Genomic DNA, 15,826 nt, shown 5'->3' with positions numbered 1-15,826 from the left:
GACCTACTAACTCAAAACAATAATGGGTGGTTAAGAATATACTCAACTTGCTGAGAATGGGGTAGACCAGTTGGAGTGCCCATAATGAGCCCCGTGAAAACGCCTACAGTGGGCTTGTTAGCATCAGAACCAGATCATGGTGTGGTAGAAGATGGTGGCCTGATCTGATGACCAGTTTGGGGTATTTTTCCAGGGAAGTGGTTGAAGGGAAATAGGCAAGCTGGTGGAGCCAGTGTAATGCTCTTGGCAATCTTGTGCTAAGAAATCTAGGGTCCTGGTAGTCATGTAGATGGTACTATGACCTATATATTGTTGGAGACCAAGTACACCCTTTTAACACAAAGGTATTCTCTAATGACAATGACTGCTTTGAACAGATTAATGCTCCCCTTCACGCTTCAAACATTGTTCAGACAGAGGTTCCAGAACAAGGCGAAGGTGTTAACTCCCCATAAATCTTAATCCAATTGAGCATTTGTGGCATGTGCTGGAATAGATGCCTAACCTCATTAACATCATAGTTTGGATAACACAGGACACCTGCAAAGGGCTTATGAAGTCCATGTCTTGTTGAGTTACAGTTACTTTAGCCTTCATAACATTAGGTTTCAAATGTTATGGCTGATCAGTGTATATATATTATATTGATCTAATTAAAAAACACTTTAGTCTCATTCTATATTTATTTGAGGTTTTGAGGCTCAGTAACTTGGCATTTAGCTTTTTGTAATATAATAACACAAGTTTGTTTTTGGATCGGGGTTATCAAGTTAGACAAAGGTTTTTTTTTACTTTTTTCAATGTACACACACTGAAGAAAAATATATATAGGACATAAATGTATTATAGGTAAAATTATAATAACTAATTTTAGTTAATTAGTGAGAAGTAGAGTTGAGCAAATTGATTCACAGGACCCTGGCCACTAGTGACGTTTGGTACTCTGTGGCAGCCGTCACAGGGCTTACTGATCAGAAGAGGTACCCAGAATTCCAGCGGGTAATAGGAAGTTTGCATTGCTATGGTCAGGCTTTCACAGAGTTCTAATGTGGCAGCTGGAAAAAACTCCTGCAAATCTTTTTTCTCAACTCTAATGAGAAGGTAATAGACATTGTGGAGCTTTTTATTAATATTCTAAATTTCATGCAAAATCAACGAGACTGGGAACTGTAACCTGGCATATGATTGTTTTTGATAGGGAGAGCCAGGATCTCGTGGAGAACCAGGATTTATCGGAGCACCAGGAAAAGAGGTAAGTGTAGATAATTGGCTATATATATGTTTTTTTATATAATACATTATATTGCTTATTCTTTAATGACAAATAGACTGAGAGCTCATATTGGTCAAATACTACCTTTAGAATACAGCTTAACATTGCCATCTAGTGAACTCTTCTAAATCATATATTGCTACAAAGTCCTTGAGGAGACATGTAGATCAGTGGGTGCTCTTGTCCACTGGCCTGGATATCATTAAAAAGACTGCATGGACCAGGGCTCATCCCACTGAATGCTCGTAGATGGATAGAACACTACACAGAGAACACAGGGTGAAGGTACCACACTCCGGTAAGCAGTGGCGTAACTAGAGTTTGATGGGCCCCGGTGCAAAGTTCAGACCTGGGCCCCCCTCCACGTACACCGACACTTAGGGTAGGGATAATGACACTGACACTAGGGGTACAGGATAATGATGCTGACACTTGGCTCTTACCCACAGCACCCACCTTTCCTATGTTCTGATATCCATCTTGTCCTCGGCACACTGCTTCCCCATGCTCTGCTATACATCTTTCCCTCAGCACCCAGCTTTCCCATATCAGAGCATGGGAAAGCTGGGTGCTGAGAGAAGATGTATAGCAGAGCATGGGAAAGCTGGGTGCTGAGGAAAAAGAGCCTTTTTCCCTCAGCACAAAACGTTCCCATCGCCTGCTTGTATCTTTGTCCCCCCTTGTATATAGTTCTCCATATACAATAATGGCACCCACATAGCCTTCCAAAAAGTATAAAGGGTCCCACATAACCCTTCATATATTAGAATACACTTCCATAGTCCTCCATGTATTATAATGCATTTCCCATAGTTCTCCATGCATTATAATTCACCCCATAGTACTCAATATATAATACTGCACCACATAGTCCTCCATATATTATAATGCACCCCCATAATCCTCCATGTATAAAGTAGCACTTCAATTATTATCATGAATTTCTCATAGTTCTCTATGTATTATAATTCACCCCATAGTTCTCCATGTATTATAATTCACCCCATAGTTCTCCATGTATTATACTGCACCACATAGTCCTCCATATATTATAATGCACCTCCATAATCCTCCATGTATAAAGTAGCCCTCCAATTATTATAATGAATTTCTCATAGTTCTCCATATATTATACTGCACCACATAGTCCCCAATGTTTTATAATGCACCCCCATAGTCCATGTATAAGGTAGCCTCCATAGTCCTCCATATATTATAATGTAGCCCCCATAGTCCTATATGTATTATAACGCAACCCCATAAAACGTCATGTTGCATTATGCAGCCCCATACTCCTCCATGCATAATGCACCCCTATATTGCATGTATAAGGTGTCCTTCATTTTGTATTATGCAGCCCCCCAGACCTCCATATATAATAATGCAGCCAGCCTCTCCAGGCCTCCATGTATAACAATGCACCCAGCCTCCTCAGGCCTCCATGTATAATGCTGTATCTCCAGGCTTCCATGTATAATGCAGTATCTCCAGGCCTCCATGTATAATGCAGCCTCTCCAGGCCTCCATGTATAATGCAGCCTCTCCAAGCCTCCCTGTATAATGCAGCCTCTCCAGGCCTCCATGTATAATAATGCAGCCTCCCCAGACTTCCATGTATAATGCAGCCTCTCCAGGCCTCCATGTATAATAATGCAGCTTCCCCAGACCTCCATGTATAAAGCAGCCTCTCCAAGCCTCCATGTATAATAATGCAGCCTCCCCAGACCTCCATATATAATGCAGCCTCCCCAGACCTCCATGTATAAAGCAGCCTCTCCAGGCCTCCATATATAATGCAGCCTCCTCAGACTTCCATGTATAAAGCAGCCTCTCCAGTCCTCCATGTATAATAATGCAGCTTCCCCAGACCTCCATATATAATGCAGCCTCCTCAGACCTCCATGTATAATAATGCAGCTTCCCCAGAACTGCCTTCCCAAGCCTCTGGCCACCGTTTACTCACTTATATAAAAAAAAAACAAAAAAAAAAAACAACAACAAGTACTCACCTTCTCTCTTCCTTCCACCGCTGCTGTCCTCCCTGCTGCTCATTCTCCCGGTGCTGCGGTCGGCATCCTCCCGTCCTGCACTCTGTGCACTCAGCACAGCAGTCGCTCGGGAATGACGTCACCGCACAGGGGGAGAATGGTGATGCATAGCGCGGCACCGGCCGCGCTATGCTTCATCAATACTGTGCGCGATGACGGGGGAGACGCCGCTGACACCAGGTAGGGGGCCCGGGTGCCGCCGCTGACACCAGGCAGGGGGGCCCGGTGTCGGCGGCATCAGCGGGTCAAATAGCGGTGGTCTGTGACAGATCAGCGCGGCTCCTCTCACACTGACAGGAGCTGGCTGCTGATCTGCCTGGCGGCCGCCGGGCCCCTAACCTCTCGGGCCCGGTCGCGACCGCTGCGACCGTGGTAGTTACACCACTGCCGGTAAGATTTTATCGGGTCACCAACAATCAATAGAATACATATAGTACATTCCCAGCAAGAACACAAGATGGTACAAGAGTGTCACCCTTCTGCTGGCCCACCAAGGATTAGAATCTGCATTACTTCAGGACATCCAGCGTCAACCATCACAGCCAGCAGCACCACACTTTTGGCAGGCACCTACTGAGAGTAGGAAAATGACCAAGCACAGGGAGGTATGTAGACAGGTGACCGGATTGTCCTAGCCTGGGTTCACCAAGCAAATTTGCGGGCTCAGTGTTGGGCAGTGGAGCAGTTCTGTAATCCTTCTGCTGGAACCATGCACCCTAGGCTAAAGTCCTGTAGAATGACACCGGTGACAGGAGCAAGGCCCTTTTTGATATCCTTCAGTTCTCATTTCAGAGTATTGTGTCTACCAGGATTGGGGGGGGCAATTATAGCTGTTTCCTCAATGTTCGCTGATTCAATTAGATTGCATAATTGTCCTCCAAATGCAGACTAGAACACCGCAGGGTGCTGATGCAATCCATAATCACCAGTCATTTCACAAATTAACATACAGAAAGAAGCACCAAACAGTCTGACATGAAACATAGGCTAATCTCTCTTGATTTACTGAACAAAAGAATAGTATGTCTGGCATAATTAAAAATACTGCAGTCTCACACAAGTGGCCAGATTTTTATTATTGATGCGGAGTCATCACAGTTCTCTTTCACTCTCTGCACTTTTCTTTATTATGACTCTTTGGTGGGCATACAATGTTAAACTGTCACTGTTCAGAGTCCTTCTGCAGCCCATTTATTCACTAGAAGGCCTATGTGGAGGAGGGGACACATTTTAACCCCTTAACGACAGCGGACAGTAAAGTTACGTCCTAGCGGTCATAGTGTTAATCTTCCTCTACTGCTGCCAGCAGTCGGGGGAGATTGGCGCACATCTTAGCTTATTTATACAGCTGACATGTGTGCCTGCTAGGCAAGAGCGGAATCACTATCTGCCCATGCCATTTAACACCTTAAATGGTGCTGTCAAGATGTGACAGCGCCATATTGATGGCGATAGCAGTAGTCCGATACCGAAAGTCACATGACGTGATCACGTGAATCCGGTGGTTATGTGTCATGTGATGAATCCTGTGCTCACATGACCCAGATCCTGTAAGAAACAGACGAGTGCTGTTTGTTACAAGAGATGATCATTTCTCCCAGTCTGAGCAATGCTGCTCTGATCGGGAGAAAAGAATGAGCGATCAGACTGCTGATCGTTATAGTCCCCTGGGGGACCTGGTAAAATAAAAAAAAAGTTTAGAAAAAAGTTTTAAAAAATGAAAAAAAATAAAAGTTCAAATCACATCCCTCTTGCCCCATTGATAATTAAAGGGTTAAAAAAATAAAAAATATACACATATTTTGTATCGCCGCGTTCAGAAATACCTGATCTATAAAAATATAAAATCACCTAATCTGATTGGTAAATGGCGTAGTGGCAAAACAAAAAATTCCAAACCTTTTTTGGTCGCCACAAATTTTGCGCTAAATGCAATAACAGGTGATCAAAACGGTAGCATCTGTGCAAAAATAGTACTGTTAAAAACGTCAGCTTGAGACGCAAAAAATAATCTGTCACTGAGCAACAGATCCAGAAAAATGAGAATGCTATGGGTCACGGAAAATGGCGCAAAATGTACGCCACTTTTTTCGGACAAACTTCTGAAGTTTTATTAACCTCCTTAAATAAAATAAACATATTTGGTGTCTACGAACTCATACTAACCTCAGGCATCACACTGACACATCAGTTTTACCATATAGGGAACATAATGAATAAAATAATTTCAACAGCAATGTTGCAATAGCACTTTTTTTTGCAATTTTTCTGCCTTTGGAATTTTTGTGCCATTTTCCAGTACTCTATATGGTAAAATTCATGATTTCATTTAAAAGTACAACTTGTCCCGCAAAAAATGAGCCCTCACATGACCATATTGACTGAAAAATAAAAAAGTTACGTCTCTCGGAAGAAGGGCAAAAAAACCCAAACGGAAAGCACAAAATCGGTCGCTTTACATAGCTCATGAATAAGTGACTACCTGGCAGCATGTTTACTGGTCCTCTACAGGGGCATAACTAGAGTTCAATGGGCCCCAGTGCAAAATAGGAACCTGGCATTTCCCCCCTGTCCCCACCCCCACGGAGTACAGCATAATTCCACTGACACTTGGTTCTTAACGTCACCACCCAGCTCTAATATCCACCACCCAGCTCTAATATCCTGATATAATATCCGATATTATAATGCACCCCCATAGTCCTTCATATATTATAATGCACCCCCATAGTTATCCATATATTATAATGCACCCCCCATAGTTATCCATATATTATAATGCATCCCCCATAGTACTTCATATCATATAATCCATCTCATTGTCCTCCATATATTATAATACACTCCTCATAGTCCTCCATATATTATAATACACTCCCCAAAGTCCTCCATATATTATAATACACTCCCCAAAATCCTCCATATATTATAATACACTCTTCATAGTCCTCCATATATTATAATGCACCCCATATTGCTTCATATAGTATGAGCACCCTATAGTCCTTCATATAGTGTAATGCATCACCACAGTCCTCCATATAATATAATGCACCCCCATAGTCCTCCATATATTATAATACAGGCACCATAATCCTCCATATATTATAATATGCTCTCTATAGTCCTCCATTTATTATAATGCACACCCCATAGTCCTGCATATAGTTTAATCCACTCCCCTAGTCTTGCATATAGTATTATGTAGCCCTCATATAGTACCATACAGTCCCCATATAGTATTATGTAGCCCCATATAGTATCATGTAGTGCCCATATAGTATTATGCAGCCCCCATATACCATTATGCAGCCCCCATATTCCATTATGCAGCACCCATATTCCTCCTTATAGTAGCATACAACCCTCATATCGTTTAATGCACCCCCTTAGTTGTCTGGCCACTGTGATTAAATACATAATCACTTCTCCTTGTTCTCCTACTGCTCCGGTCTCCTCAGCGTGTCCACTGTTCTGCCACTCTGCACATCTCAGCACAGCGAGAATGATGAGAGAGGGAGTGCGCTGCTCACTCTCTCATTATTGCTTTCAATTGTATTGGCATCTGGGATTCCGATACAATTGAAAGTGTGATCTTCAGCGGGGAGCCCGGTCACGTGGATTGCCCGGTCACGTGGTCTGTCGCCATTGGCTGAAGTCCTTGGACCCCCTAAACCACCAGGCCCAGTTGCAGTGGTGACCTCTGCAACCGCGATCGTTCCGTCCCTGGTCCTCTAGTAACAAATGTTATGCTAATAAAAGAATGATTTTATCAAAACTACACTAAACAGCCCACTAAGTGACACATAACAGGAATCAAGGTATATACCTCTACATTATGCTTTTCTCAGATTAGGTGGCAAAACCTTGGTGACAGATTCCCTGCAAGAAGTTTTTGAAAGGAAAGCATGGGGAATAATGTGTAAAGGTGGAACGGCTATAGAGGGAGAACTAATCTATACAGAGATCATCATGGGGAGCATTTTGTGTGAAGAGGGGACATGGGGAGCAATCTTGTTAAGTATAGGACCTTGAGAAGCAGAAAGAATGGGAAAACCATGGGATGAAATCCTTGTGAAAGGGGGATATTTGGAGTCATATGAAAAAAAGGAATTTATGGAAAACAGTCAATGTAATATACTACTGTGTTAGAGAGGTTCTGGACTCAACCTTCCTACTATATTTAAGACCTGTTTCACACGTCCGTGAAAAACCACACACGTTTTGCACAGACGTGTAAAAGGTGCGTATGGCCCTCCATATGCCGTGATTTTGACACGAGTGTTCTTTGTATGCTATCCATGATAACACATGGAGAGCAGGAACTTTCTGCTGACCTTTCCTGGTTGCTGCTGTCTGTAGTGCTGATGTCTCCCGCTCTTCTGTCTCCGGCGCTGCGGCTGCTTCTGGTCCTCGGTGAGGTGAATATGCGATGAGCATAATGAGTAGCAAATTACCGCAGCGTCAGAGACAGCAGCGGTGGAGAAGGTGAGTGTAGAAATTAATTTTATGTCACTGAAACGTGTTTTTTTCCGGTCTGTGTCACACTGATGTCACACGGATCACATCCGTGCGGTCCGTGTAACACCTGTGCTGTTGGAGAAAAACAGACATGTCTACATGTAGAGCACATCGACACACGTATGCTCCACATGGAATGGACACACGGTCCATGTGAAAACAGACCTATTGATTTGAATGGGTCTACGTGTGACAGTGTTTCCGATACGTGTGAACACGGACGTCACACATACCGGAGACATGGATGTGTTAAGGGGGCCTAAAGCGCTGGAGTGTGGAGAGGTGAATAATTCACTTTATACCAGGTATACCACATTATCCCTTCCTCTGCCTAAGGCCACCAAGGATTCTGAGATTAATCCCTTTAATGTCCTAGACCCTAGTGATATCATCATAATTTCTTTAACTACGTTAGCTTTCTTCGGCAAATGATTTGGCTCTCTATATACCAACAATAAATCTGCTGCTGTTTTGGATCACCTAGTTTGTAAGGAATAGTGTTTTGGTCCCTAACTTTACTCCTCACTATAAAGGCTTAGTGGGAAAATTGAACAACACCATCTTTGATAAAAATAATACAACAAATAATTCATTTTAGTTCATTTATATTTACTAGGGAGAGAGAGGTCCACCCGGAGAAGCAGGTCCCAGAGGCATTGTTGGGTTAAAGGTAAGTAAATAGAATTTGATTCATTAATTTAAATGCATATCTCCTGATTAGCACAACTTTATTTTCTTATATTATTTCCTGAGATTCAACAATTAATGAAATTGCCTTACTTGATTTTCAACAGACTTTATATGGTTGCAAATTGAAGAAGAAATTGGCATAAACATTATTGCAAGCTGACTTTTTGTATTGTTTTTTCTTTAGGGAGATCGTGGTGAAAGAGGGCCAGTTGGACCTGTTGGAGTAGAAGGAAAAGCAGTAAGTATTTGTTTATGTAAAATCTGAAAATGGAGAATGAAAAATAAATTATGATAGATGGATTGATATGGAAATTTTTGCAAGTGAACACTCAGTAATTCTAAAAGAGGTTACATTGCTGTGCTGTTCCTCTAGCTGCAATGCTTATCTGATGTTCTAGTGCTGTTTACCACTAGAGGGCACTACTTAGTCAATTATAACATCTAATTTTTATAAAAAAAGGGACGAAGCCTTATCCAGTCGCTTTTTTGCGAAATACTACCATATTACCTTTTTTCCTTACCAATTTATTTGTAGCAGTGATGGAATGTAGCAAAAGAAACCTTCAGTGTAAATATGACTAAGTAAGCATAGTTATAATATTCTTAATAAACAACAAACTAAAGTATGTCTGCCTGTCACGCCAGTAACCTGCACATGTTTGTTGCTCCAGCCTACACTGCATTGCTTCGCTCAGACTCAGGTCTGCATGCGGAAACCCTTGTTTGCAGCAGTTCCTGAACCTGTGCTGCCTGCCCTGACCTTGGATTGCCTGAATACATCTCTCATTGTGTCCTCTGTTCTGCGCACACTTCACTTGACCCATTTATCAGATTCTGCCCTACGAGTGGTACCTGGTGACTACCTGTGGCCCAGCCTATCCTCACCATCAGAAGCTCTAGTGAATACCAGGTCACACACCTGCAGGGTAAGCCATTCCAGTGGCGTAATGGGTCCACATTCACCAGCCATCACAATAAGATTAGGCCTTGGACTCCACTGATAAGATGGAACCCTGTGACCCTAAGTTCCATATGCAAATCCTGTATGAGGAAGGTGATGCCCAAGATGAGCACCAGTGTAGTGGCAACTTAGCTGTAGGTTTTTTCTACCTCAGTCTAGTCTGTCTTGGACCTCAACTGTGACAGGATATCCTTCCCTAGGAGACACCTAAAGTCCCAGCTTCTGGATGCACAGCCAAACGCAAGCTTTCCCTCCTATCTCACTATGATGGAGATCCCAAGAAGAGTCATAGTTTTATCAATTGATGCCAAATTTACTTCACCCTCCACGCTAATGTGTTTTCTTTGGACCAAGGCAAGGTAGCTTTCATGGTCTCTCTGCTGTCTTGATAATCCCTTGCCTGGATGAATACCATTTGGGAGTGTGAAGGTTTGGAGACCCAATAATAGGAGATTTCTTGAGATCTTCTGACTTTGAAACAGGGCGCAGATACTGTGGCTCAGTGTGCATTACATTTTCGTACCATGGCCTCAGAGTTGACCAGGAATGAAGAAGCCCTGGTGACCTTCTTGCAGTGCTCTCCAGTTATATAAAGGGTGAACTGGCAGGCAGAGACCTCTCTTCCTCCCTGGATGCCCTTAAACACCTGGCTACAAGGATAGATCTATGTTTTCATAAGTGAGCTCTGTAACACGCCCAAATATCTCCTTGTGGCAGAGAATCACCCAGGCTTGCACCAACCTTCCAATACCCTTTGCTGTCAAAGACTGTATCTCCCGTTACTGAGCCAATGCAGTACTGTGCAAGAATGTGTAGCGCCCCTGACTGATATCAGGGTGCTACAGGGACCTGCATCCTGTCCCCCAGGGTGCAGGACCCAACCCCCATGGTTCCAGGTTCCCAACAACGGTGTCACTAACATCCGCACTGCAAATCCCAACCACACCTCACACCATGACCTGTACAGACACACCAATGGGTTGGTCAAGTTGGAGCATGGCCGCCCACCTAGGGGTCAGGCAGACTGGTGGGAGGGGAGACGAGAGAGAACAGTGTTAGCCCTCAAAGAGTGAGGAGCTGGGGAATTGTAGCTCCCAGGGACGTGACCGGTTGGGTCACAGACGGTGGTCCGGGACCACAGGACTCGGGGACCGGTGGCAGTGACACTGGAGAGGGTGCGACGGACATAGTCTAGGAGAACTGTTGGCATCAAGACCCCAAAAGAACTGACCGGTACCGAGTATGGCGGGGTACAGAACCCTAGATCAGGGAAGAGCTTCAAGTGCCTTGATAATTAACCTGTGGAGGTTAGTCTCTTTATGAACTTTCCCCAATAGCTTAAATATTGAAGGCATCAGCACAACGTAGGGGATAGGGTTCTCCAAAGCACACAACCCACTAAAATCTCAAGTGCCAGCCATCAAAAGCACATCTGCCAAACACAGGGGTAGTGGGGCCCCGAAAGCTTCAAGCTGAGGGGCCACAACAGCCAATCAATTTGTGTATGGAGGCAGGGCTCCGGACTTACCAAGTGACACCGGTGGGAGCGGGACCTGGACGAGCTCCCCCGCAGAGACTGCGGTACCTAGAGACTTTGGTTTACCATCTGTGTGAGTGTCTACTTATTCCACCTAATACAGCAGCAAGACTACCGCAGTGAGTAACCTGACCCCTGCACCCTACTTTCCCAAGGCCGAGCCACCCGATCACCAAACCTCCTTACCTCCCACCATCCGGGGCCTTCCCTACCTGCGGAGGGAGCGACATCTTGCTGCCCCAACACCATCTGCCCCGGTACTCCCTTCGGCAACGGCGGTACTCCTGTTACCACAACCCGCAGGTGGCGTCACGAACATTTATCCACTGTAAATATTCCCTTTACATTTGAGTGGCCGCAAGCCCCGGTCCGGTCCGGAGACCCTCGAGCCACAGCAACCCCGGATCCAAGCAGTTCGACTGCTGCAGGGGCGGCACAAATGCCAGCATAGAATTGGAGAAACCAAGTGTATGTATTGTGGAGGTACAGGACATGTTGCATGTCAGTGCCCAGTGAGGCCGGGAAATGCCAGCACCTAGTGTTAATTGGAAAGATGAATTATGTGGGAAAGATTCCACTCCAAAGGTGTCAACTGAAGTCAGTCTGGTTTGGGGTGAGATGTCACTTTCTATGGCAACTCATTTGGACTCTGGATCTGCTGGCAACTTTATCCATCCGGACTTCATCAACTCTAGCTCCCTAGGCAGATGTTTGACCTTCCCCTAAATATTTTCTCTATTGACGGACAACTCTATTCTGAGTCAATCCGATATATCACACTACCACTCACATTGCAAATTAGAGCTTTGCATTCTGGGAATTTTTCCTTCTATGTGTTGGCCAAATCTGTGAACTTATTTCTTCTGAGTCTTTCCTGGTTGTGTCTACACGCGTCTGTCGTAAACTGTTCCTCTGGAGAGGTGCTTCAGTAGGGACCCAACTGTGGCAACAGCTGCCTTGCCAAAGTCTCTCCTAAGGCTCTGCCCTCTGTGCTAGGAAATCTCTATTCTCTGCCCTTCTATTATAATAGAATATCATTCCTTTAGAGATGCTTTTGTAAAAAAAAAGCAGAGCTCTTACCTCCCCATAGACCTTATGATCGTCCCATAGACCTTCAGCCTTGCACCTCTCCACCCCAAGGTTGGGTGTACCCTTTATTCCTGACTGAGACTTATACCATGTTGGAGTACATACAGGAAAACGTAACCAAATAATTAATCTACCAGTCCGCTTCTTCAGCTGGTGCCAGTTTCTTCTTTGTGTGAAAAAACGATAGTTCCTTATGTTCCTGTATTGACTATTGGGGGATTAACAAGATCACCATTAAAAATAAGTACCCTCTGCCTTTGATTTCTGAATTATTTGACAGAATTTGGGAAGCAAAATTGTTCTAAAAGCTGGATCTAAGAGGGGCTTACAACTTGATCAAGATCCGTAAAGGTGACGAATGGAAAACAGCCTTTACTACCTGTGATGGTTACTACTAGTATATCATTATGGTCTGTGCAATGTGCCGCTGTGCTTCCAAAGTCCGTTAATTACATTTTTTGGGCCCTCCTCTATGTGTTTGTGGTCATATGTCTTAACAACAGGCTGATTTTCTCCCCAAATGCAGTTACCCATAGAAGACATATCTGTCAGGTTCTGCAGTGCCCATGGAAAAACAATTTGTTTGCTAATTTGTGTAAATGTGTCTTCGAAAAACTATCTTTGCCTTTCCTTGGCTACATTAGTTCCAGCCAAGGTCTCAAAATGGATCCCAAGAGGGTTTCTTCTGTTCTTTTCTGGCCTCGTCTTCAAGATCTACTTGCTACACAGCAGTTCAAGGGTTTTGCCAATTCCACCTTGACCAGGAAAGGGGCTAATGCCAAGCTCTGGCCAGAATCAGCTGTACTGGCCTTCCACCAACTGAATGAAGCCTTTGTAAGAACTCCAGTGCTGCACCACCCCAATCCTAATAAGCAGTTTCTTTTGGAAGTGGATGATTCTTCTATCACTGCTGGACTATTCCTTCTGCAAAGGACTTCCTCGGGAAGTCTGCCACCTGTGTTTTTGTTTGCTAAACTGTTTTCTCCGGTTGAGCGAAATTATATAATTGGGGATCATGAAATGCTGGCAGTTAAGATGGCGCTTAGAGAATGGCAACATCTTCACAAAGGTGCCACTTCTCATGTAATAATTTACACAGATCATAGGAATCTGATTTTTCTGTGGTGTACCTATGCTGCTCGCGTGCCAGCAGCCGGTACTGCTTGGATCCGGATCCGCTGTGTGGCTCGAGGGATCCTCCGGACCCGGGGGTCACGCGGACACGCCGAATTAAAAGGGGGACGTAGTTGTACGGCCTTGACCGTATTTGGTTTGTGACGCCACCCATGGTGTGTGGTGAACTAGGACACCACCGCTGCTGTTGTGGGATACCCGGGGGAGATGTAATGGCAGCCGGATGTTAACCCCTCTGTGGGTAGGGATGGTTGCCCCAGGGCCCGGTGTCTCTGTGCAGGGTATGGTGATGGCAGGGGCCTGTGCGCCCGGACGTACCAGGGGATGTTTGGGTTACTCACAAGTAAATGAATCACACGAGTCTTTTGGTAAACCAAGGTGCTGGTGGCCGGCAGCCACGGCCGGTTGTACTCTGGTCCCCCACCCGGGCTGGTGGTTACTCTCTCTTCCTCTGCACTGGTTGTGGTTGTGTGTTTGGACTTCCCGGTATGGAACACGGGAGTCTGCTCCCGGCTTTCTCTGTGTGCCTGAGGAGCTGTGATCGCTGACGCTGACCCGTGGGATCTATGGGCCCTGGCGGTCGCCCTATCCCTATCTGTGGGTGGTTGTCTGCTTTAAGGACTTTGGTTGGGACAGGACCTGTAATCCTGCCCTCAATTGGTTTATTAGCTAGGCCGTTGGTTCCGGTCCTGGCTTCAGGGTCCGAGTACCCCCTCTGTGCATGGTTTCCGATCGGGTCTCCGGTGTCGGTACCGGCGGGCTGCAACCCTGTCCCGGTCCTCCTCGGATCTGCCAAGCCGTCTTCGCATCTCCTGTTGATGGAAACCACCATCTGCCACCTAGCTAAGGTACCAGGGCTCCAACCCTGGCACCGTTCAACTTGAAATTCTCCGCTGGAGCTACACCTGGCTCCAGCCTCCACTCCTCTCAACTTGAACTCCTACTTCAGAACTCCTGATTTTTCCCGCCCCGGGCTGTCTAGACCCTCTAGGTGGGCATTCCCTAACTGCCTGGTCCCGCCCACTGGTGTGCCTGTCTTGCGCTGAAGGGGGGGTGACGGGTTTCATGTCAGCTGTATGTGACCTAGGTGAGGGAAGGTGTTATGCGAGGGCCTATTGTGTGACTACCTGGTTTTGCCAGGGCGTCACATACCCAACGGTTAAATCCTCATGAAGCCGGGTGGCCACTCATCTTCACCTGATTTGACTTTGAGTTGTACTTTCATCCTGCAGAAAAGAATGTTAAGGATGATGCCATCTTTTGATGTGTCTAACTTCACGAAGGGGTTACTGTACATTATTGATCCAGCCAAAATTGTTGAAGTGGCTCCTCCACTCCTAAAAGACATTCCTCTGGGTAAGACCTTTGTTCCTTCTGCCAGGCGGAGGAGAATTTTGCCTTGGGGACACGAGTCTAAGCTAGCCAGCCATGTGGGTGTCCACAAATCTACTGAATTGATTGCTCGCCACTTCTGGTGTCTCCCACTAGCTAAAGATATTTCAGATTTCATAATCACCTTTCCTCAGTGTGCCAGAAAGAAGTCTCTTAGGAACAAGCCTGTTGTTTTCAACATCTGCCAGTTCCTTCCATCCTCTGGCAACACATAACCATGGACTTCATCATGGACTTAAATCTCTTTGAGGGTTGTAACACCATCTGGGTTGGGATTTATCAAGCAGTCACTCCCATTATTCCTTGTCTAAGCTTGGTTTCTAATTAAGTTCTTGTCTTCTCATTTATCACAACCTCTCTGCTCCTGACCTCGGCTACGTTTACTGAACTTGTGCTGCCTGCCCTGACCTCAGTCTGCCTGAATAAATCTCTGCCTGTGTCCTCTGTACTTCACACTCCTCCCTTGACCTATTGATAAGCTGCTGCAAGCCCGGGGACTACCCAGCGAGTGGTATCTGGAAAATATCTGGGGCCAAGCTATCACCACCATCAGAGGCTCTTCTGAATACCAGGTAGTCGCTTAAGGCCACTTTACATGCAGCGACATCGCTAGCGATGTTGCTGCTGATCGCACCCGCTCCCGTCGTTTGTGTGTCATGGGCAAATCACTGCTCGTGGCGCACAATATCGTGAATACCCATCACACGTACTTACCTTCCAAGCAACGTCGCTGTGGCTGGCGAACAGCCTATTTTCTAAGGGGGCGGTTCGTGCGGCGTCACAGCGACGTCACACGGCAGGCGTCCAATAGAAGCGGAGGGGTGGAGAGCAGCTGCAAGAAAGACACGCCCACCTCGTTGCCGGGGGACGCAGGTATGGTGTTGTTCGTCGTTCCTGGGGTGTCACACGTAGCGATGTTTGGGATTTGAACGACGTGTCAACTATCAACGATTAGGTGAGTATTTTTGATCGTTAGCGGTCTCTCGTATGTGTCACACGCAACGACATCGCTAACGAGGCCAGATGTGCGTCACAATTTCTGTGACCCCCAACGACATCTCGTTAGCTACGTTGCGTGTAAAGCACCCTTTAATCTGTAACGATCAGGGTAAACCCGACCGGTGGCACGGTGGGTCCAGATTCACTAGCTGTCACACTGCTTTTATCATGAAAGTCAGGAT

At 45.6% G+C, this 15,826-nt stretch overlaps 1 protein-coding gene across 2 annotated transcripts in view; it reads left to right on the top strand.

Moving 5' to 3' along the window:
- COL9A2 (collagen type IX alpha 2 chain) overlaps nt 1–15,826 on the top strand; it is a 181,964-nt gene that overhangs the window by 105,939 nt on the left and 60,199 nt on the right. For both annotated transcript variants that reach the window (XM_075336118.1, XM_075336119.1), the window contains 3 exons: nt 1,199–1,252; nt 8,459–8,512; nt 8,717–8,770. In XM_075336118.1, the coding sequence (XP_075192233.1) occupies nt 1,199–1,252; nt 8,459–8,512; nt 8,717–8,770 (162 nt within the window). The remainder of the gene's footprint in view (nt 1–1,198; nt 1,253–8,458; nt 8,513–8,716; nt 8,771–15,826) is intronic.

The sequence above is a fragment of the Anomaloglossus baeobatrachus genome, chromosome 2, assembly GCF_048569485.1.
Source record: "Anomaloglossus baeobatrachus isolate aAnoBae1 chromosome 2, aAnoBae1.hap1, whole genome shotgun sequence".
Lineage (NCBI taxonomy): Eukaryota > Metazoa > Chordata > Amphibia > Anura > Aromobatidae > Anomaloglossus > Anomaloglossus baeobatrachus.
Note: the sequence above shows the minus strand (reverse complement) of the source record. Positions and strands in the feature narration are given on the sequence as shown.